The sequence below is a fragment of the Protopterus annectens genome, chromosome 5.part1 (assembly GCF_019279795.1).
Source record: "Protopterus annectens isolate FY-2018-M chromosome 5.part1, PAN1.0, whole genome shotgun sequence".
Lineage (NCBI taxonomy): Eukaryota > Metazoa > Chordata > Ceratodontiformes > Protopteridae > Protopterus > Protopterus annectens.
In genome coordinates this window covers 667,621,902-667,646,623 of record NC_056736.1, presented here as the reverse complement: position 1 = coordinate 667,646,623, position 24,722 = coordinate 667,621,902, and the positions used below count along the sequence as shown (strand labels likewise).

The 24,722-nt window shown below is 37.7% G+C and overlaps 1 protein-coding gene across 6 annotated transcripts in view; it reads left to right on the top strand.

Annotated features, from left to right (window-relative positions):
- The window catches only part of WASF3 (WASP family member 3), a 1,314,000-nt gene extending 1,289,823 nt beyond the window's left edge, over positions 1-24,177 (top strand). For all 6 annotated transcript variants that reach the window (XM_044073288.1, XM_044073287.1, XM_044073286.1 and 3 more), the window contains one exon: positions 22,835-24,177. In XM_044073288.1, coding sequence (XP_043929223.1) covers positions 22,835-22,992 — 158 coding nt within the window. In that variant the 3' untranslated portion in view covers positions 22,993-24,177. The remainder of the gene's footprint in view (positions 1-22,834) is intronic.
- Positions 24,178-24,722: the final 545 nt, after the last annotated feature.

Here is a 24,722-nt window from a genome sequence, read left to right as displayed (position 1 = left end):
AGCTGACCATGTGGTATCTCCAATTCTGTTGATAGCCAGCCATCCCAAGGTTTCTTCCCCAGTCTGCCACATTCTTTTGTCATCCCACCAACCTTCCACTAGAAAAATTTATAAAAGCAAATGGAAAAGATTTGTCCTTTGGGTGCAGCAACAAGATATTGATCCTTTTTCTAGCACCAGTACCTAAAGTTCTTGAATTCCTTGCTTTTAATTTTTAATGATGGGGCTAGTCCTTCTACAGTTAAGGTTCAGTTAGCTGCCATCTCCAATTTCTATATTGGAGTCGATAATTCTACATTGGCTTCTTCATGTCTTTGTAAAGCGTTTATAAAAGGAACCTTTCTAGTCAAACCACCCTTTAAGGACCTTACTCCATCGTGGGATCTGAATTTAATGTTACAGGCCCTAACTCAGAAACAATTTGAACCAGCTGCAAAATGTGAACTGAAATATTTGACTTGGAAAACTATATTTCTGATAGCCATAACATCGGCCAGGAGAGTTTCAGAACTTCAAGCTTTATGTTTTAAGCTTCCTTATTTGATTTCTCATAAGGATAGTATGTCCTTAAGAACCAGTCCTTCCTTTCTCCCTAAGGTGGTGGTCAGAATCTAACATCAATCGATCTATTAACCTCTCAGTATTCTTTCCAAAATTTTCAGACAAAGTTGAATACATTTTGCACTTATTAGTTGTTCATAAACAATTATGCTTCTATCTACACAGATGGGAGAAATTTAGGAAATCAGATCAATTATCTGTAACCTTTTCAGAAAATAGATTGGGTCATCCACTTTCAAAAGTAACCATATCAAAATAGGTGACAGATTGCATTTCCTTTGTCTATAATAGGTCTGGTGTGATCTTGCCAAAGTCTATAAGAGCCAATTCAACCAGGTCCATGGTAGCTTCATCAGCTTTTTTTATCCTGGTCTTTCATAGATGACATTTGTGTGGCTGCTGCTTGGGTTAACCCCCATACTTTTATTCTTAATTACAAATTGGATCCAGTCTCTAAGGGAAGAGCATCCTTCAACTCAGCAGTGCTCAGGAATATCCATCCTTAGAGTCCACCCAGGATTCAGGTAGTTGGGAACTCTGTCCCATATGTTGACAAATGAATAAAAATTGACAATGTCAGATAAAGAAATTATGTATTCAACATAAAGTTCCATCTGTGTTGTCCATTTTCATTCTTCCTCAACTCCCCCCACTGGCTCCCTACCCTGTTTCTGTTGATGACTTCTGGAAGAGCGGGAGAGTGTTATAGGAACCAGAGTTCCTTCTGTTTGAGCTCCAGATAGTGACTTTCCATCGTAAAGCTAGAATGTCATTATGTCATACAATAAGAAGCTGCAAACAATATCTAGAGAATGAGGGGGGCTACTGCATTATGAGTAAGGGAGGAACTCGAGAGCATGTAGTATCCACGAGCTGTGAAATAGTGTCCGAGTCAGATCCAAGGATCAGATCATAACCCATATGTTGAGGAAGAATGAAAATGGACAACACAGATGGAACATTATAGTGAATAAATAATTTTTTTTTGAATGTCCTGATTTGGGTGGTCACATCTTGGTTAGAGTGACCGGGTAATAAATGAGAGTGAAATACAACTGTGTTAGGGTTCCCCCATTTTGCCCCATTTTGTTATGGCACCTTGGGAGTTGGGTTGTCTTTTTGACCTCTAGACAGAATGCATTCTCCTATGGACCTTTCCAGGGCTGTGTTATGTAACACCAGGTTGATCTAAGTAAATTAGGTATAGTTTCATGTCTGCTTCATATGGTTGATGTGGCATTTATCATGGGCATCTGGCTGCATCCATGCCATCAGGTTTCTACATCTTTCACAAACCCAGTCAGGATAATTTCAGTGGTGATGTGGCCATATGCATTTCATTATTGCCTGGCATTACCCAGATCAGTGTGGGAAGTTCCAGCACAGTTGAGTATATCCTTGGTGCTGGATTGAATTATAGATTTCTCCACGTTTGCTGTCCACCTGGATATGTAGGGGCATTTCTGTAAGAATTATCAGACTTATTCTTTGACTTAGTGCTTGAATATATGATGTCATTAATCCTCAGTGATTTTAATGCTTTGGTTAATGTTGATTCTAAGTTTGGAAAGTTACTGCAGTTACCTATGTACTTGGTGATGTAGTCCTGCAAATGAGAGTAGCTACCTTTGACTTGCAAGATGAGCCACTGTGGTTGACACACCATCATATGGTTCATGTCAAGCTTGGGTTCCCACTAACATGTCAGTCTAATATTGATGTGGTCCATGACAGTGATTTATGTGGTATAATATGTGGTAATTGGATCCCTTTAAGTGAGCTGCTTCTAGAGGAATCTACTGCTGATGATGCAGATTGTCTAGATGTGGCCTATGTCTCTGCTGTAGCTAGTATTCTAGGTTTGTCATCCGAGAGCATGTTTGTCCTAGGCAAGAATTGGATCTTGAACCTTATGAGTCACTCAGGCTTCAATAACTTTTGGAATGCAGATAGTAGAGAATGTAGTTTAGATGTCCTCAGTTGTTGTGAGATTGCTTTAATTAAGGTTAAAGATCAATTGGGTTACAGTTTGGAAGTATTTTTTATTTCTCACCTTGTAGACTTAGCACAGGCTTCTTCAGTAGTTGTAAAGTGTTGAAACTTGTTTTCTTGGCTGTTTGTTTAAGGGGTCCTTGTTTCATGTTTTGCTCTCAGTCTACTCTTTTCTGTTCAAAGAAGGGGTTAAAAAGATTTTAGGGGTACTCATGAGTGTTTAAGTGCTGATCCTTGGCCATTGAACTGCTGTCTGGTTTTATTTTTCCTTCAATTTTCCAATGCGTTCCTCTGCATTTTATTAAAAACAGGTTTCAGCCCAGGGATATCGGATAGGCCATCTGACTCAGACAGACTGGCTTGCACCTTCTCATGTCTCTTGATTGAGGGTGACATGACACTGTCACACTGTGGAATTTTTACTTTTTCCATACCTGTTAGCAGAGAAGTTCCAGATGGTTGGAGTTTTTAAAACTTTGCGGCATATTTGCATCTTGCTTGTCTCCTGTCATTTATTTCAGAAATTAACTGATGATAAATCTTACTCTTTAAGGTCTCTCTGATGCTTGCGTGGGCAGCCTTCTGTCGTATCTGTGCAGATTAACTATCTCACAATGTAATATTAAGCAAGCAATAATGCCTGACAGGGTGTGTGTTACTGTGTAAATAATGCACGGCTGACACCGCACGTGGAGGGAACTGCATTCTTAGTGCTGGTAATATTTAATTTTAATAATACATAGAAGGTGCATGATGTAGAGTCCACCATGACAGATTTCTTAACAAAGGAACTTTCTTTCTTGCTACATGCAGTGTAATTTCCACAACTTTTTTGATAAAAGACAACTGCAAGGAATAAAAGGTTAAAAATAATATACCTACTATGTTGGGTAAGAAAAATTCCTTGCTAAGCGATACCAAACCCAATTGCCTAGAGTCATAACTAATAATAGGTAGCTCTCCAAAGTTCTTCATATATGCCCCCGCTCCAGCTACCATAATGCAGTTTGTCAGAGTCCTTGCAGATGCATACCAGGTTGCTCAGAAAAAAAAAATGTTACACTGTTCAGGGATCTTGAATTGGATTTGATCAAGTAAAATGCCTCTGTATAGAATTATAAGACTTAAATAATATCACACCAAACACAGATGACTGCGTTAAACCAGGGACATGCAGTTCTCTGGATGAGGTTCATACCAACATGGCTACAATGTGGTATTATAAAGATAGATGTTTCTTACTTTTCTGAGAGACATTTTTTTGTAACTACCTGCTACTTGTTTAAAAGGGCAAAACCACTCTCTTAATAAACGTGGACATGTTTGATCGGAACCTTTTATAAAGAAATAGGTGTAATGATGTATTGAATGACTTCCTTAGAGTGTTTTCATCAGTTCCAGACTGCTCCCAACAAGAGCTAGAAAGGGGAGAAAGCACATTTAAAAGAGGGGGATAGGGCATAGAAGAAATAGAAAGAAACCCAAGAGATGCCGCTTTCTTCTATGTGAGACACATTTTTAAAAAGATGAGGCCTGCTACAAAATTCAACTAAGTTGAATTTTCTTACAAAAAAGCAAACCCACCGAGACATCCTAAACAATTTTGGAAGACCACAATAGACAGTAAGGGTGTCTCATACATATTATTAAGCCCTTAAAGACTCCCTGGTACCAAATTAGACAGACTGCTTATATACGAAAAATAGAACAAGTTACTAAGATAGATGTTTCTGTTCCCTGCTAGGAATCATGCTAATTAACTGCCAGAGTAAACAAACTGAACTTGTTCAACATCCATTATGGATCTCATTGAAAAATGTGCATTTGTTTTCAGGATAATTGCAAGTTCTAATTAACAGTGTTGCACCCAGTTTTTCCTTAAGATGGCTGTCCTTTTAACAGAAAAATTCCTGGTGCAAATTTACAGTTTCTCTGTAACCTCAGGAGTAATTGCTCTGGGTGTTAAGCATTCAGTGGTCCTGGCTGTCTATAAAATAACTCATCTGTCTCCTGTTTAAGGCTGTCAGCTATTAGCTAGACTCTGTCATTTTTCTTTTTTTTTTAAACAAGTGGCATCTTTATTAAAGTATCACTTATGACATAGGTAATCATACATTTATATAAGTGAATGTAAACCATATTGACATACTTTTAGTTGCAAACATTATATGTCACTTATAATCAATCTTATCATTGTCAGCCAAACATTACATAGCTCATTTAAATTATGCCTTCTTTTAAATGTCATTCCTCCTCCAAAACATTTTTGTGCATGTATTGTTCCTATGATTCCCATTTTTCTATGTAATTTGCTCCTACTGTTTTCTAAAGATCCTATTTCTAGTTGTTTTATCTCTATAACTATATTCACTACTTCTAGTCCAGTTGGTTTAGACTTTGATTTCCATTTAGTAGTAAATGCTTTTTTGGCAGCCACTATAATTAGATGCAGCAAGGCCTTGCTATGTTTAGGGAATTCTCATTATGTATCAGTGCTCAAAAAATAATTTCCTTGGTTACACCAATTTGCTGACCCAGTATTTCTGATACAGTAGCCTGCAGGAAATTTTATTTTCACTCTGCCAGCTTATTACACTCCCAAAAATGTGTTTCCAATTATCCCCTTCTTCCTCATCACACCTCCATTTGCTATCTACCCGAGGAAAATTTTACATCTATTGGGGTATACAGATACCAATGTAAACATTTCCAAGCAAAGATCCCAAATCTTCTAGACTTTGTTGCATGTTTGGGAGACATACATATATCCCCCATTGTTTATTTGTGAATTGCACATCCAGGCTATCTTCCCAATCCTTTCTAACCTCCTTTGATTGATTCTTATAGTTATCATGCAATATTTTATATTCCCTACTAATTATCCTTTTTTTTTAACAACAGCTTCTGTTCTAGATTCTAGTAAAGACTCTACCAGTTCTTGTATTTTACTTAGGATCCCTGTATTTCCTTCTTTTTGCCTACTCTTTAATATCGATCCTTGATAGGGAAGTCAATCTCTAGCCTGCAGTCCAAATAAATTCTTGGCCTCTTCCCATTCTATTACCTTTCCTTCTCATGTTATTTTCTCCTAGTACCTTGGTTCCTTTGCCAGTGTTCTGCAATAAATTCCAACCTCTTCATGCCTATTTTCTGTATCCTTAGTTGCAGTCATCCCTATTGACAGAATCTCATTTCTCCATTCCCGTTTTGACTTAGTTCTTAGAATATTTTCTGCTACTTTCTGAATATAATATTCTGTTATTCTCCTTAAGGATCTGCATCCAAAATCCAGTCTCTCATTGTTTCTTGAGCTTCCTTCCATTTCATCATCATCCCTTTCCAATTTGAATTGTAGGTTTCTGCTTGTGGTATGTATAGCAGCCTTAATTGTGTAGCTCTGAAATACCCCTTCAAATTGGGTAATCCCAATCCACCTTGTTCTACTGGAAGAATCATCTTATCCCACTTGACTCATGCTGTCTTACCCTCCTAGATAAAAACCTTCAACTCTTTATTAATTGCTATCCACAACTTTTCCTATGGTTGATAAAAATATGCCTGACCTGTGTATAAAACTAAAGGGACTAAAAATATTTTGACTATTTGTATCTAGCTGTCCATATCCATAATGCTTCCATTTTCTCAGTTTTTGTATTATCTTTCGTTTAGTCTCTTCCCACATATCCTTAGCTGCCATAACAGAATCATTTTTAATCCATACTCCTAAATACTTCATTTTATCATGTCCCAATAAATGTGGGTATTGCTGAACCAATTTGTGTGTGGGTACACAGTTTATAGTGATTGCCTTTGTTTTAGCTTCATTAATTTTCTATCCTGAAAGGATTTGAAACTGTCTTAAAATGTTCCACAGCACTGAAACATCCTTTTCTGGTTTTATCCGGTATAAAATAATATAATCTAGAAATAAAGCCAGCTTTTCTTGACTACCATACCAATTATATCCTTGAATTTCTGATACCTTTATTTTCTTTGCCAGTGGTTCTAAACATACAGATACAAAGTGAAAGAGGACACCCCTGCCTGGTTCCTCTGCTCAAACATAAGTTATCAGAGAGGAACCCACCTACTTTAAATTTTGCCTCCAGTCCCTCATATGTCCACCTAATCAACCTTATAATTTAATCAGGGAATGCAATTACTTCCATTGCCCTGCTCATAAAATCCCAGCTTACTCTGTCAAATTCTTTCTCTGCATCAAGACTCACCAACAATAATAGTATTTTCTTACATTCTTCTTCCCTCTGGATCATCATTGTTCATTTAATGTTGTCAAATGTCTATTTCCCCTCCACAAAACCACATTGATCATTAGCAAAAGTTCTTGAGAGGATAGCCTACTGCCAGATACTAGGCCATATAAATGCATTGCCACAGAAGTAGATGAAAGGGAATACTTGGTGTTTAAGCAACACAAGTAATTCATTTACTCTGAGATGACATTACTTTGGAAGTAGTATATTCAGAATGTGGCAATTTGGCGAGCAGCACCCACATCTGGGGTCCCATTGCAAAAGCAGCATTTTGATCTTCGATTTCCTGTAACACACTGTCTGCAGTTGCAGCAGCTGTGTTTATTTTTACATGTAGTACTTTAGAGTGATTTGAGGTGATTTAAATTTTAGTTTTAATGTATTCAGACAATATTCTTAGAGGTAAAGAGTATATTTAAGATGAATTCATTTTACAAAGCTGACTTGCATTAGTGTTTTCAAAGTTAAGAGTTAAGTTTACTTACTTGTGTAATTGTCTGAAGCTCAAAATAAAAGACATTAGTTAAACATGCATTTCTAGTGTTTCAGTTAATAAAATACGCAATCCTTTGTTTACAGTTTGTCATTGCTTGACTTTTCTCACATCATACATATGTTTACTTAGCTTGTGAATATGGATTATAATTTCAGTGTTGTTGATCTGCATTGCTTTTTTTCCTTTTGAATTAATATTTAAGTGAGTAATTTTATTGTTTGTTAAAGACCATATGCATGATTATGCATGATTTGATTGTGTACATTTGCTGAACGTTTTGTGACCAACTGTGGTGCTATATTTTGCCTCTGGGTTGGGTTTCGGATGGGAGTGCACCGTGAACTTAGTAGATTAGCTATTATTGTAGAGTCCATCTTTGGATTTTGGAATGACAGAAGTTTAGTATCTGTTATTTTGTGGGGTTTGTGGGGGCATGTGTCAATTAGTTTAAGTCTTAATAATTAGGACGTATTCAGGGTGTTTGTGGATGAATAAGTGAATTTAATAGGATAGATTACAGTCCAGGAGTCTAAAGCATGTCAAATGATTACCTAGGATAAAGGCTTGGGGTGGGTGCATACGATATCAGCCTAGCGTAAGGTACTGAGGCATGTGGAATGTAGCTATCTTACCTTGTAACATTCCAGAAGACATGAATGTAAATGATTGTAGTAGGACACTGAGGTATTTACTTTTGTAGAGTTGTATGAGGTGAAAGAATTTGTCCTTACAGTAGTGAGACAGTGTATTTAGCATCTGCTTGTAGTCATAGTTTGCATTGCATTATTTGTATTAATTCAAATTCAGGTTAATCAGCCCTTGATATGTATTGTGGTTACTTGTGTTGGGCAACTGTTACCACAACACATTACAACTACTGCTGACCCAATACAGTTCAAAAAACTAATTAGAATCCACCTCAGTGCTAACTGACTCTGTCCTTGTCCTGGCTTAGGTTAAAACCTACTACCTCATCCTCCCCCACAACCACCTAGTCTTCTGATACTTCCCTACCTAGATTACTACACTATGTTGCTCACTATCCTGTTTCTCTAGTCACAATACCAACATTTTTCTCTTTACTAGCTAATGTTCTATATTCCACATAGTGCATTGTTTCCAAGTAGTTTACTTTCTACCAACTTGTATATATATGTAGTTCAGTTCCAATGTATGTAACTCAAGTCTTTTTCGTGATATGTGTAATTTTTTTGTTTCATTGTATTTAATTGTTTCTGGAGCTTTTCTCCTTGAGACTCTGCAGAAAAAGGGCTCTTACCCAGTCGGACTATCCCAGTAAACAAATGCTAAATAAATAAATAATAAATATATTTAACTCATTCAAGCCTATAGCTATTTTTGTGTATTTCTCCAGTTAACACCCGTAGCTCCTTATAGTGTTAAGTCTTTTTTGAAGTCTGGTTTCTTTAACTAAGTGATTTACTAGCTAATAATAGGCAGTATTAGAAATGTCAAGGGGTTATTAAAAAAGCAACACTAAGACTGTTAATGTAGGATGTCCTGCAGTAGAGAAATTAATCACTGTTGATCACTTATTCCATATCTATGTTCATGTTTTGGTAACTGACAGACTTTCATACTATTAACTGGTGTTGTTACTATTAACTGGTGTTGTGTGCAGTACGTGAGAGATGAAAAAAGTCATTGTCAATGTCCATTTATATCATACTGTACTAGAAGTACTGCTAGTCGTTTCTTAGTTATTATGAAAACAAGCAGCATTTCCATATTTATTAGCTACTTCAAAAATCAAGTAACCTGACAAACTACTGCATGGTGTTACGTGAAACCTTAGATGTTTTGAATAGAACGGTCTTTGATAATTGCAGTCTAAGATCCACATCTTGAGAAATGTTCAGTGTTATTTATATTGCTAATTGTATAATTAAGCATATGTTTATATTTCTGTAAATATTTCAAACATGCATACAAAGAGGAAGTTCTTGCTGTGTTGTGAAAACTTATGCCTGGTGTTCTAACAACATATGTCTAGGTTGTACAGTTTCCACAGTGTGATAGTTTTATTTGTGAAGGTTTAGCAAAAAATATAATTCTGGATTTGTGTGTATTATAATATACTTTAGTGTTTATGGAAAAACTATGAAAGCACTTTCTATTATCACTGCAAAAAAAAAAACCAATACTCCTTACTGATACCATTGCTGTTTGTACAGTTTTAATAGCTGCTATTGTTCACAAAATATTTACATTTCTTTATCTTATACTTTTTAAGTTGATTTTTCAGAAAATGCTGTGGAATACAAGGATGCGTGTAAGCTGCTAGATGTGTCATTCCACACTACATAGGTGTTAATAGTACTGTACATTGTGAAAGGCAGTTAGTTATAATTGGTATGCATTGACTGGTGCATGCAGGAGTCACAGTAATTTGTATCCAATCCTGCAAGTAGGACTCAAAAACGAAGTGTCCAAGTCATCCCCATACATATAGGTCAGAAGATGAAACATTCCTAAGTATCAGAGGTACTTAAACAGTGATTGCACAATTTACTAATTTGACTGTGCAGACGTGTAAAACCTTCCCTCAGTATCATTATGTAGACTATCAGCTGAGACAATCAAAACAATTTAACAGAATTTTGCTGTACAGATAACCATGTTTCAGCTATACATTTTGCTCATAGTATCCAAAGACAAATTCAGTGTCAGAGGTCCATCCTAGCCAGAGGGAGAAACTTTGTCCATCCTTATGATCAAAAAACATGTCAGAGGTAGTCAGAACATCTCCACAAGGATGGAAGTTCAGAGACCGGGCCCCCCTGTGAAGTCACTCAGTTTCTGAGAAGGTTTATCTTTGACTTAAGTAGCCTGGAAGCACTCCTTAGCAACCAATCCATCGGTGAAAGGTTTCTTGTCTGAGACTTGAATTTGAGTGATTCAGAATGAGCCTATAGTTGCTTCAGCTGAGCATTTTTGTGGAATTTTCAAACCGTGGTGCTCAGATATTAACAGTGATTTCATTTCTTAGAATTGCTCTTTTCTTAGGTTGCTCTGTATTGGACATGTTTTGGCATGATTTTGGTGCTTTCTGTTGTATTGCCGCAGTGAATTTCAGGACTTCAGGTGAACTGCGGTCCTTGGACAGTCAATATGCAGCTTTGCTGTTCTTCTGAATAAGTACTCTTGTTCCTATTCATCACAATGAGTGTGGTTGTCCTCTTATACAGTTCTCTGTTTTTTCACCTTTTCTTGTTAAATCATGAAAGTAATTTTTGAAGAATGCCGAAGTCAGTCCATTCATTTTTCTCTTTGCTTTAGCAGGGCAGGAACAAAGGGAGGGAGAGAAAACCTTCACTCCCTGGATATATATGCTACCAGCTCAGATTTTACCTGAAGCATGAATGAATTTAGTAGGAATGACTACATGTTCATCTTTTTCTGTCTGGTGATTGAAGAATTCACATTTGTCAAGCAGACATTTACTGTGTGGATTGCCAACAGCATTATCATTTGTCATCAGGTAGCAAAGCATCCACAAGTGAGGAGGAAACATGGGTTTCTGGAATCCTGAGGGACCAACAGTCCTTGTGAAAGAGCAGATATGGTTCCATACATGTAAGAGCCTGAAGCCCAATATCCTGCTCAAAGAGGAGATGGCCACTATAAAAAGAGTTTTGCAAGGAACAGGTTTCAGTTTTACTCTGCTAGCTGGTTCATATGGAGGATGGACACGTCTGTCAGTTAGGAAGAAAGCAGGTGATCAGTCTTCTTAAAATCATATACCTAATTCAGTGAAATCTGAGTTGGCAGTGTATATCCAGGGCCTGAAGATGTCACACAGATCAACTTATATGCATCCTCAAATTAAGGAATCTTCTGGAAAAATGAATAACTTCTCATCAGTGGATAGGAAAATCCAACCAAGGACTTATCAAGGAAGTTCCTCTCATGAATAACTTCTCATCAGTGGAAAGGAAAATCCATCCAAGGATTTATCAAGGAAGTTCCTCTCATGAATCAGGCTTTACACCAAGAACGCATTTACTATTTTCTTCAACTGGGATTTGAATTTTGTAATAGGTATGTTGACAGTGCCTCTTTATGAACCAGTTGCATTTGTGGGCTTAAATGCTCTATACTGGGAGATGCTTTCCTTGGTGTTCAGTAGGCAATGAGGTAATTTCTGTTATGACTTGTTCACCTTCCCTGGGCAAGGGATTTGTGATCAGCATTAACATGGGGGCCAGTATTCCTTCAATATGAGTGTTTGCTTCCATCTACCTGAGATGAACGCTTCTACCTTTATAGCCTGATGAACTGAATGCTCACCCCAGGGTTGATTTACACCCTCGCCTTCAAGTGGACAGTGGTGTTTCACAAACCAGATTGCCCTCCTTTCGCCAAGTGTAGGTATATGCCCATCCTTCCACTGTAACTCAAAGGGACACTGCCAGGATGGCTGTACACTGATGAACAGCTTGATATCAACTCCGTCAGGGTGAAAACAGAAACTGAGAGATAAGGGCCAGAAACTCTGCAAGTTTTAATAGATTCAGTTACTGGCTATCGGATGCTAGCAAAGAAGAAATTTAGACAGCCTGAAAGAAAATCAGCTAAAAAAGGTGAAGTGAAAACACTAACTGGGAAGAATCCTGCAGTTGTTCAGCAAAAAGCAGTTCAAGTTGACGCTTTGATGCAAGGCATGGCTTCCAGTAATCTAGAGGAAAAATTAGATCAAATGTGCTCAGAGCTGATTGAAATAAACAGCAATTCAAATAACAAAAGGCTGGAAAATTTAAAAAGCTGTAAACAGCTATTCAGATGAACTGATAAAACTGCAAAAATCAGAGGCTGAAATGAAGAAAAGGCTTGCTGAGTATGAAACTGTTGAAGAAGAGCTGTTTCAGAAAATGGTAGCATTAGAGGACAGAGCACACAGAAACGTGAGATTTTCTACTGTACCAGAGAGCTGGAATGAAAAGACTGTTGATTTTATGAAAGCACAAATAAGCAACTGGACTGGTTTTTCACAGGAATATATTAGTGTCACCACTTGTGATGGTACCTGTGACGCCTCTTGCTATATATCAGTGTCACCACTTGTGATGGTACTTTTGGCACCTAATACCAATGCCACTGTGTCTGAGTTATGAGCACCAACATCTTAGATGACTTCAGTTTGCCTGGTGACATTGAAAAATATAGTCATTGCATGTAAAATAGGCATCTTTTCACTGCATCCTTCAATATACCTTAGATATTGAAGAAATAATTTCTAGAGCCCTCAAGGTCAATGGCCTGGTCCATACAGTAGTTAAAAAAGTGGCCACAGTTGGCTGCTTCCATGATAGGGGCTGTGCACTTGTGAGTGTGTTTGATACTGAATCCTTACAGAGAAATTTTGAGAATGATGTGGAAGAGGATATGCATAAAGAGGTAAATGAAGAGAAGGCATCTTCTTTTTTCTCCCTAAGTTCTCATTATCTGATTCTAACCAAATTCTCATTATCCAGTCTCCCTTCTCACAAGTGTTATAAGTCACCATCGGAATAACCAGCTTTTCATTAATTTTTTTAAAGGGTCAGACGGAGAGGTGATTCCAGGATATAGTACTGGAGAAATAGTGGCAGTGGGTAAAAGGGTACATTATGTAGTGTTTTGTTATGTTATTATTCCAAGTGTTTACCTAGATCCTTCCTGTACTGCTATCTATATTAAATCAGATATTAAACAAGCCTTGAGTGTACGCAGTAGGTTTCCCTGTATAGCCCACAAGGTTAACAGAAAACTCCCTTTATCAAAAGCTTAATTTCTTGGGTTGACATCTCACTGCTTGTTCTACAGTATTAACAAGACCATGTTTAGATGCCACTAAAGACCACGCAATCTCATTGAACTTCCTCAAAGAAACTGGATTTGGTGGGAAGGAAAATATTTTCAGCAATCCTGCTAAGGTTTTCAGTTACCAACCATGTAGTGCACTGTAGCTATTACTGGGGAAAATCTCAGAGGTTTTGGTGATTACTGTGAGTTCATAGACCCCTGTCACACATATTACCATGTTAAAACTAAGTTCCAGCAAAATGTATCAGACTTGAGTCAGACATCACTCCTGAAGTGGAAGTATAATGTCACAGGACTGCAGCATCTGCATGCATTTTATAATGTCATTCTTAGTTATTTATTAATGGGTTCCTGGTGATGTTTAGAGTAATCTTATGAAATAACCATTTTACAGCCTCCTCCTGTTTCAGAGCAACAGGAAGTAATTTCTAACAACAAAGAATGAGTACAAGAGGTGACCTTTCTTCACCGGTTTTGCAGAGTGTGGAAGATCTAAATTATTTTTGCCACAAGTGTAGTAAATATAGGAATAACCCCATGAAGGGAGAATGGCTGTGATCTGTGACATTATCTGTGCCAAAAAATCCTAGGAAAACTCAGCCAGAATAAAATGGGGAAGCCTGTCTGTCTTTCTCAGCCAGGAGCCTGTAGTAGTTTTCACTGCCTGCCAAACCTTTCTCAGAATGTGATCATTAGAAAGCTTTTCTTTCACTTTCAAGTACATAGAAATTGTGGCATCAGATACACGGACCCTTTAGGTCTTGGAAAAAGGGCATGATGTGATACGGTGGAACATTTCCAACCCCATATCAATGCTGTGCTAGTACCAGAATTGTCATCTGGTGCTGTGTGCCGTTCCCCAGACTGGAGACCCTCAGATCAAAGTTGAAGAGCAAAAAAAAAGTCTTCTGTGAAAGTTTAGGACCAAAAAAAAAGCTCTTCTGTGCTCATGTAACTGTAGCAAGACTTGATAAATCAATGCTGGTTTTGCAGAGCTACACAACTGGCACCTACCAGTAGGTGCAAGTAAAGCCATTGCAGTAGCATTTCTTAAGATTTGTCTATCTGTATTTCACTACTACTTTCCCATTGGTGCAAACTTTGTATGATACTAATCATTAATTGCTACTTTTGTAAACTTTTCATGTAAGCTATTATATGTTCAAATCATTAATTGCTACTTTTGTAAACTTTCTGTCTGCTCTTGGGAAAACTTTATTTTTATGTTATTTACTCATGTGGAGCTTTTCTCCCCAGGCCTCTGCTGCAAAAGGGCTTTTGCTCAATCAAACTTTCCCAGTCAACAAATGTCAAATAAATAAATAAATAACAATTATACTGTCTTCTGGGGCAGCCTCCTTCTTTGCTCCACCCCACTTATGGCTCCTGGGAGATACTACACTTTGCCTTCCTTGGGAAAATATTTTCTATGGTAGAGTTTTTTCTACTAGTTCTTTCTGTTCACCTATAACAAATGAACTGTAAGGTGACTGTAGATTCAATAGGTGTCACCATATTCATTCAGTTTGTACTGTTTACAATTCTCATAGTTCAGTCTTCGTTGCCACTCATAAGTTCATAGGTGATCACTAGGGGGCCTTTCTTAAGCCTAGCCATGCTTCTCAAACGTATCTGATAGGTTTTGATACCCTAGAGTTATTTTAATGGGTATATGTAGACTTGGGAATGGGTGGTCAAGAATTTATAGGCTGCCTATGCCTACTAGAAACATAGGTGCCAGGCCAGGAGTATTTCCGATTCCTCATCCACTGGTGCAAGTTACTTTTGAATTGGGTTAGGGAAGAACTCTGATTCAGCTGGATGAGAACCTGTTCCAGAGAAGAGGTAGTTTCTGAGACACATACCTGTTCCTCCAACATGATCTATTTATGTTGCAGATGTGTTTAGGTCCACAGATTGGGTAATTCTGATGCTACTGTGGTTGTGCAACAGGTCTATCAGAGCAGAATCAGAGGATGCTTTGTAGGCCAGGCATAGATCATCTCAGCAATTTATAGGAGACTGAGCATAGGGATGGGGCTTTGAGGTGGTCCATCTAGGACATGTTATGTAGACCGTACATTGTTTTTGTGAGGAACCCATGTGGACACTCCACTTGTTGTATATGCCTGATAAGGTACATACCAAAGGGGGCGCTGTACTCAGTGATGGGTCTGATAAAGGCTGAGTACAGTGGAACAATAACATCCTTGAACTTAGATCCCATACCCTTGCTTATAAGTTGCACAATATTTAATTATTTCCTTACTAAGGTAATGTAAACACATGGTAGCCAAAGACCAAGTTACTGTCTGTATATGTTCCCAAATCCCTGACAACTGGTCTATGTCAGACCTTCATGGAGGAGATTTGTGTCATTCAGAGAGTATTAAACTGCTCTAATTGCAGTTGTTTGGTCAGACAGAGACATTTGCTATTGGCCTTGACATCAGAGAACTAGATGCCAAAAAGGAGAGGCCCCAGCATCACTCATTGAAGAACTCTGCTAGTGACTGGCCTCTTTGTGGGGGTAGACTCAACTGTCCTAACCTCTTAGGTCCTAGCTGTGAGGCAGCTGGCTATCAGATTGGTGACATAGGTGTGTATAACTAATTGTGAGTTTTTCAGTGCCTGAGTGGATATTGAATTTAATTATTTGGCCAGGTCAAGTTAGGCAGTATGCACTGTTTTGCCCTTGTCCATTGCTTTGGTGACCTTCTGAAAGAAGTCCACCAGGTTGAGTGGGCATAACTGCTGTTGACAAAACCAAACTGGGTTGGATCCAGTGAATGAAGGCTTCCCATGTCACTGTTTATCATTTCCATGATAATTCTTTCTAGGACTTTGCATATGAGACTAGTGAGAATTATTGGTCTGTAGTTAACTGGGTCCTTAGATGGCCTGCCCTTGTGCAGACGGATGACAGTTCCAGTCCTCCATTCACTTTGCAAAAAGTCTGTATGAAGGCTGTGATTAAGTAGTACTTCTAAAGATCCTGATATGTTGTGTTTCATGCCAGTGAGTGGGGCATCTTGGGAAATTATCAGGGCCCATCATTACAGTGTTCTTGGCCATGGAAAGTGCATTGAGGACGTCTTCCCTAGAGATAGTTGGGAGAGTTATGGTTGAGGGTATTTCTGATGAGTGTCTTGGGGAGGTAAAACTGGGGCTAAATTTGCCAGGGAGTGGATTTTCTGTATCTTCTGGCTCAGTATAGGTGGCTTCATTTACAGCTAGTTCAGCACTTTGTTGTTTATCGCCTTTGAGGTTACAGTCATAGCTGAAAAATGCCTTGTGATTGCCCTTGGTCTGGGAAGATATTTTTACCTCAAATCTGGCTTTGGTAGACTTGACTAGCCCCCTGAATTGCTTGCTTAGATTAATGAGTCAGCTGTTATCTTGCTGAATATTGCACTTCTTTATTTTTGTCATGATTTTCTTCACTTTGCTAAACTACCTCTAGATGTTGGAATTCTACCAGGGTGGCTTTTTATTAGTTTGTCTTGTGCTTATTCTGGATAGGCACAGAGATCTCTATTTAGCCCTTAACATGATTGTACAGAGTTTCGGTAAACCATTCTGCATAAGCAGTGAAATTCTCAGGGTTTGGGGGGACCTCAAAGTTTTGCTTGGGCATCTCTTAGTAAGAAGTTTGGCATATAATTATTCCTGAAAGTTACAGGGTTATCTGGGGTCCTGGGTTTTATTTTTATTTCAAATGAAAGAGCTTTATGGTGTGACCTGACCAATGAGGAAATTACATCGGGGAGGGGGTTTGCAGCATTCTCTCATGTTCTTGATGACCAGGTCAAGGATAGTAGTACTCTACTAGATGTATGGATTAGTTGGTCTGGGGTGTTTGTGTTTAGAAAGTCCAGGAATCTCTGGCTCTGCATCTTTGGGGTCATGTATGATTCCTGTTTGTAGTGGGATAGTTAAAGTTGCACAAGAATATGATGTTGGGTTGAATGCGGATTGTCTCTAGAACATTTAAGTATGTGTTATGAGTTTCCTGGGTTATAGAGGGGGACTTATAACTTGCAAGGATATGGTATGGGATTTTGACTATCGTAATCTGGATGTGGAGAAGCTTAAGTGTCTCATACTATTTGAGCAACCATGAAGTATGTTTGTTTTCATGTAAATTGAGACATCTTCACCTTTTGTCTCTTCCTGTGCAGTAGCTGGTCTAAATGTGTAGAAGACATTATAGCCTTCATTAAAAGGACTCATTTTGCACCAGTAATGTGCAGAATTTTTGCCATCACATACCCTTCATCTGGCCCACATAAATCCTTTTGGTTTCAATTCCAGGGTCAGTCTTTTTAGTTAAAGTTCTTATGCATGACTTGCCCTTTATATAAGACTGGAATTTTATCAGTTACTGAGGTCGTTGTGAATAGTTAAAAATATCTGATTGTTCTATGTCAACATATCTGCGTTCTATGGCTAGCATTAGATTCTGTTCAAGGCCATGCTCCACTCAGTTCTCCAAGCCTTTCAGCACCATCTAGTCTCAAGAGTAACGCTGTGGTGCATAGAGGCACTGCAGTACACATGCACAGTGAGTGAAGTATGGAAGTGGGTTCTGCATCGCAGTCATGACCTCAAGTCTGAGCCCACTCCTGTTATAAATAGCATCTTGGCAGACATTATGATGGACGCTGTTGTTCATTGGCATTGGATAGCAATAGACATATTTGCCACAGCAGAAAATGTAAAATTGCCACAGTACTGATCTGTAAGTTCAGATCCTGTAGTTTATTGGTTACTGACATTCAATCTGTTTTGGACTAGTAGTAGACCATTCATGTACACCTTTCCACCTCTGATGAAAGCACAATGAGTTTTCCAAATTGATCTGGATGATACCACTTTAGTAGTGCTGTATGTGGTACCAGTTCTGCAGCAGCTGGTGGTGGTGGAGCATCCGCAAGTTAAGGAATTCTCCATTTCAGGAAGGAGTCTAAAGCCCTTTCTATGTTATTAGTGCATCCACACATTAAGGAATTCCCCATTTCAGGAAGAGTCTATAACCCTTTCTATGTTATTAGTGCATCCACAAGTTAAGGAATTCTCTATTTCATGAAGGAGTCTAGAGCCCTTTCTATGTTATTAGTGCATCCACAAGTTAAGGAATTCTCCATTTCATGAAGGAGTCTAGAGCTCTTTCTATGTTATTAGTGCATCCACAAGTTAGGGAATTCTCCATTTCAGGAAGGAGTCTAGAGCCCTTTCTATGTTATTAGTGCATCCACAAGTTAAGGAATTCTCCATTTTAGGAAGGAGTCTAGAGCCCTTTCTATGTTATTAGTGCATCCACAAGTTAAGGAATTCTCCATTTCGGGAAGGAGTCTCGAGTCCTTTGTACAGTATTAGTGCACTACAGGTCCAGTCATTGCTGCTGAGTATGTAGACAGATCAGCCTTAGGCACATCACGTTTCATTGGTAAATGGTACACAAACTGCCCAAGTGGCAAGCTTCACAGAGTAAACCAGTGGTACCTTTTGGGCAGCTAGTAAAGGGAGAGACCTTTGCTGCAGGGTAGGTCACATATTAATTATGTTTCTCACTGTCTGTATTATCACCGTAATTTCTTAGATTTTATGTCATACTTTCTTACCCACTAACTTAAAACAAGGCAAGACATTAGGACACAGAGAGGTAATTTCTGTTTTGAGTGCCTGCTTTATTTGAAATTTCCATTACTTGCTCTGATTCCCCACTTGGAATTTAAATTTTCCCTGTGACATGTATCATTGCCACTTTTGAACCAGTGGCTGTTTGCCAAATTATTTTCCTCTCTTGGACACTATTTCTGGTAGGTGTGACATGACTAGATAATAAAGCTACTGACTCTTTGTGTTGAGTAGATATTTCCTTACTTTTGAGAGTTTCTCCAAGCCTCTTCAGACCTACTGCCATATATCAATGTCACCACTGATGATGGCACTTTTCGTGGTACCTCCTACCGATATCAAAACATATGCTTTACATGATATTAGAATACATTTGGTATTTTGCATCAGTTGTTTCACTTACCTTTATTTATTTATTATTTATTGACATTTGTTGACTGGGAAAGTCCGACTGGGTCAGAAGCCCATTTTCAGAGGAGGCCCAGGGAGAAAAGCTCCACACAAAGTACAGACATTTTGACAAGTTAAAGTTATGTATACACTGCACATTGTATAATAGAAAAGTAACATTCAACATTAGTTACTACATATAGATAAAGACATAACACAGTTTAAAATCAGTAAATAGAATAACAGTTTAAGGTGATATCTATCTAAAACTATGAGGTAGAGTTTTGATTATAAGGAGGTGTACATTATAGGTATAAATTGCCATGAGTTTTGCAGGATTTAGAGAGTGAAAGGTTTAAATGTAGGATTATTGAAATAGAGGGACTGTGACAGGTAAGGGTAGTAGTATTTAGAAAGAAATGATAAGAGGGTAGGTATGTGAGTATGAGGATAGAATCTGGGAGAGAGGAGAAATAGGAAGATACTAGGAAGTGGATTCTGGTAAGAGATTAGGAGATACCAGGTGGTGGGTTGGGTGAGAGAGTGGGAGGCGAGGAGGTGACTGGAATGAGGTATTTCAGGAATGAGGAGTTAGACATTAGGAGAGGAGCAAGGATAGGTGTGAGGGTTAAAGAGAGTGATTTTCTAGAGTGAGTTTGAAAGTCTTAAAGGAGTCTGAGATGGTGATATTTGAGGGCAGGGTATTTCATCGTTTTGCAATAGTAAAGGAGTAGAGGCTTTGACCAGCTCTTTTGTTAGGTTTATAAACTTCTAGAAACTGTTTATTAGTGGAGCGGAGATTCTGGACAGGTTATACAGTTGTAGGGTAGGTTTTAGGCTTGTATATTATTTTGTATGCTTGAATTAGTTGTACATAACTGAGATAGTGGGGGAAATGTAGCCAATTTAATTAATTGAAGGCATAACTGTGGTGTGTGCGGTAAGATAAGCCAGTTGCAAATTTAGCTATTTTGTAGTAGCATGACTGCAACTTGTTTTTGAGAGTTATGTGGAGGTTAGTGAGGATGGGGACCCCATACAAGAGTGAGGGGAGCAAGAGAGTATTGGCAAGTATTTTTTTGGTGGGGCAGTCCATGAAATGCTTGTGTCTACAGAGTTTGCCAAGCTTAATGTGTGTTTTTTTAATGGTATTTAGTATATGATTTTCAAAGGAAAGTTTATTGTCAATAGTGACGCCCAATAACTTTGACGGTTTCTATTTCTGTGTTACTTTGTGAATATATTTTAAAGTCCTGGAGAAGAGGTTTTGGTGTAAACAGTAATAGTTTGGTCTTTCTGGGATTAAGTAATAATTGAGCATTGTTTAGCCAGGTTTCGATGGAGGTAAATGTATCTTGAGTTATTTTTAGGAGATGTTGAAGGTTTTTGGAGGAAGAGGTAATTGTGGAATCATCTGCATTTTGGATGAGTATGCTTTGGAGGGAGGCAGTGTGAAGTTTATTAATAAAAATGTTGAAAAATAAGGGTCCAAGAATGATACCTTGGGGACTCTGGATTTGATTTCAAGGTGTTGTGAAAGATAAGCTTGCCATTGAATGCACTGCTGCCTGTTCATTACGTAGTTGACATCTTAGAGTTAGTGGACAGCATCCTAATGTAGATAATTGCTGCAGCAATTTTTGATGTGATACTGTATCAAAGGCCTTAGATAGGTCCAGTAGAATTACTTCCCTGGGGAATTCTAATATAGGAGGATCTCTCTTAAACAGATGAAGAACCCTGAAGTATTGTTTAGTCCACATATTCCTGAGCAGCTTTCCAAAGAACTGTTTCAGTTGAGCAAAAAGACCTGTGCTGAAACAGACTGCAATGGCTTGGATATGTCACTGTTGTAGAATGACTGCCAAAGCACTTCCAGCACAAGTTTTTTCACAGTCTCCTAGAAGGGTACCTTGCTGCCTTCTTTCAGAGGCTTGTCTGTGCAGGACATCTGTGATGCAGGCACTTGGATGAATACTGATATACTGATGTAACATTACATGTGCATATGCTAACAGTGCTTGAGATTATATGTAACATTACACCTGTTTATACTTACAGTGCTTGGGCTTTCATGCAACATTACATCTGGATATGTGTACAGTGCTGGGGCTTTCATGTAACATCATACCTGGATATACTTAGGGTGTTCAGAATTTCATGCAACATTACAGCTGTATATGGTAACAGTGCTTGTTCTTTCATGTAACATCACATCTGGATATGCTTTCAGTGCTTGGGCTTTCATGTAACATTATACCTGGATATGCTTACAGTGCTGTGTTTTTATGTAACATTTCAGCTGGATATACTAACAGTGCTTGGGCTTTCATGTAACATCACATCTGGATATGCTTACAGTTCTTGGGCTTTCATGTGACATTACACCAAAGTATGCTTACAGTGTTTGGGCTGGATTCTGCAGAGACATTCCCAGTGAATACTGCTCTAAAAAGTTTGCCTTCAGCTGCTAGGACTTCATATATGACTGCTGCATTGTACTGTTTTCTGCAGGGTTAGATATTGACTAAGGAATCCCCAAAGGAGAAGTTTGAGTTATCTTGGCACATTTTATAACAGACCTTTAAGAACTTCTCAGTCATAAGAAAATAATATCCTTCTCTGCTTCCTCAAACATCTGATTAGAATAGATTGTGGTTTCCTGGCATTAAATAATCATACACCTCCCTCCACTTTCAGAATGAAGTGCTCTGCTCTGGGGATAAAAAACTGTGGAGGAACTGGAAGTGTTGTCTCTTGTTATGGCTGTGCCCATGCTGAAACTTGCAGTCCTTCTGAGGAATGCTGCCCATTAGATGTGTCATGCTGTGTGTTGTGGTAAAGGAATATTCCAGCAACATTGTGTGCTCTCTGAGAAACTTTTGAAAGTGGTGTTGCTGTAAATACTTGAAAACAGTGTTTTGTGTGTGTGTGTGTGTGTGTGTGTGTGTGTGTGTGTGTGTGTGTGTGTATATATATATATATATATATATAATTTATTTCCTAATCATATATTCACACTTTCCTCTTGAAGTTTGATCAAGGACAGCATTTAGAATATGCATATTTCTTACATAGCATGATTACCAAAGTTGTGTGAGTCTTGGCTTTTGTGCCTTACAGTGGAACTAGACATTGATGTATACTTACAATGATCATGATTATTTCAAGTAGTCCAGGGAGGTTGTATACCTTCATTCCGTAAAAGGCAGTAGAGATTTAAATGCAGCTGTAATTTGCTAACACCAAGCACAAAAACAGGTTACTGATTTTGAATGCGTAATGTACAAAGCCTGAGCTAATTGTTCTGATTAACAGTTAGCACATCATTTTTTGACACTTGCTATACATATATGCTGCAGGAATGAATAAGCAGAACATGTATTTCAGAGAACAGTCAGAGTGGATTTTTATGAGGCATTTTGTACGAAATGCTTGGTAAGTTGGTTACTTGCATGTGTGTGGTGTGTGTACATGCGTTTCTCTGTGGCTGGAAGTTTTATTTTTATGTATGCATTACATATATCTGCGAGGCTATGCATCTAAAGTTTGTCATGCTGTTAAGCATGTTAGATAACCAATAGTGGCCCACTTCATTAATAAAACAACACAGTTTACCATTGTAATTTTGTTTGTATTTGATTTTAATCTGTAGGCATCCAGCTAAAAAAGGTTCAGGAACAGCGAGAACAGGAAGCAAAGCGAGAACCCGTTGGGAATGATGTGGCAACAATCCTCTCCAGACGTATTGCTGTGGAATACAGTGATTCTGATGATGATTCTGAGCTGGAAGAAAATGACTGGTCTGACTGAAGTGTTTTGTCCAATAAAAAAATAGTGAACCTCCTACAATTAATGCACAAAGCAGATAATTTCAGCTCGTACAGCTGTAATGCAAATGTTTGGAACAGAATGTTGATATGTTAAGACATTTAAGCACAAGTTCTTCAATATATATTCATATGGAGTATTATGTATTGATATTCTGTAATGTAGTCACTTTTGTACGAATATTGTGATTATGCTTAATACAAATACTTCACAAACAATTTTTATTACAGCTTTTCTGATATTTATCCATTGATGTAGTTGATGTTTGGTACAAGAGTAAAATGCAATTTCATAACCAAGTCAGTATTGCCATATAATAATTTTAATTAAGAAGTCCCTTTAATTCTCTGAATTTTCCCAGAGTGGACATTTTGGTAAAAAATAATGATAAGCATTAAATAATCATAATAATAATAATAATAATAATAATAATAATAATAATAATAATAACCATAAGAACATGTTTACTTATTAAGAAATGTGGGTTGAAGCAACCTGCAGAAATATTTTAGTTTCCCATTCCTAAATGCAGAATATCCTTTGTGTTCAGTAGAGAATCGGTATTATATCTGATTGTGTCATACTGGAAACTGGGTTAAAAGCAGTCAGTTACAAAATGTTCCTGGAACGCATGCAGACAATGTGTGTGAGGTATTTTGTTAGCTGGCTTATCTAGGTTGGCTGTTACTTCTTGTAAACTGACAGTTCAGACACTTGCATGCCAAACAGTGTATTAAATTTGTTTCTTGAGCATACCTAAAGTATATATTAAGAAGAGCTGGTATATTATCTTAGAAACAGAAAAGATAAAATACCACAGAGTTACAGTATTAACAATTTTGGCAGTATGAAGTTTTTTTGTGAACGCTCATTATATTGACCATTATTGCTTGTATTTATAACTAATACATTACAGTGTGATTTACAGTGGGCTTGAAAACTTTACACAAAAGAATGTCCAAACTGATTGTAGTCAGACAAAACCCTGTAAATTTAAAATGCTCAGTATGGTCACTTTTTGTTCTTATCAGTACTTCGCTTCAGTTTTAAAAATAAGAACTGGAGTTAGCAAACATTTTACTGTTCAGTCAGTATTAATAATACTCTGTGAAAACTGTATAACAGATCATGTCAAATTCACTTAAAATAAAACATTTTTTCTTATAAGTATTTGATTTTTTATGCAAAAGTGTTAAGGTTAGATTTATGTTTCAGTGACTTTTATTATTAGGTATACTACACTTTTAATCCTTCTATTTTTAATTGCAAAAAAAATCTGCAAACATGCTTTTGTGCAGATGTACTAAATGTCATCTGAGAACATTGGCCTGTTACTTATGTATGGGTGTGTTAATGGTGTTCAGAACTGCATGCCCAATTTATAACTGTGTATTTCCCACTGCTACTCATTGTTTGTAAAGTAAAATGACCTTTTCTAGTTTTAAATATTTTGTCTGCTTCCCCCAAATTCTAGATATAGAATGTTTGTTATGGTATACATGGATTAAATATTCTGATCAGTTTCACTGCTGTAATGTTTTCCTAGACTGTAGACACACTAATGACATACTTGGACAGTTTTAGTTTGTTATAGGGCATCTCTGCAAAGGCTGACTGCCAGAATCTGTTTTCTCACTGAGATATGTAACATTCCACATGTTTCACAACCCATCCCATGTACACATGTTATATACTAACTCACAGCTACTAAA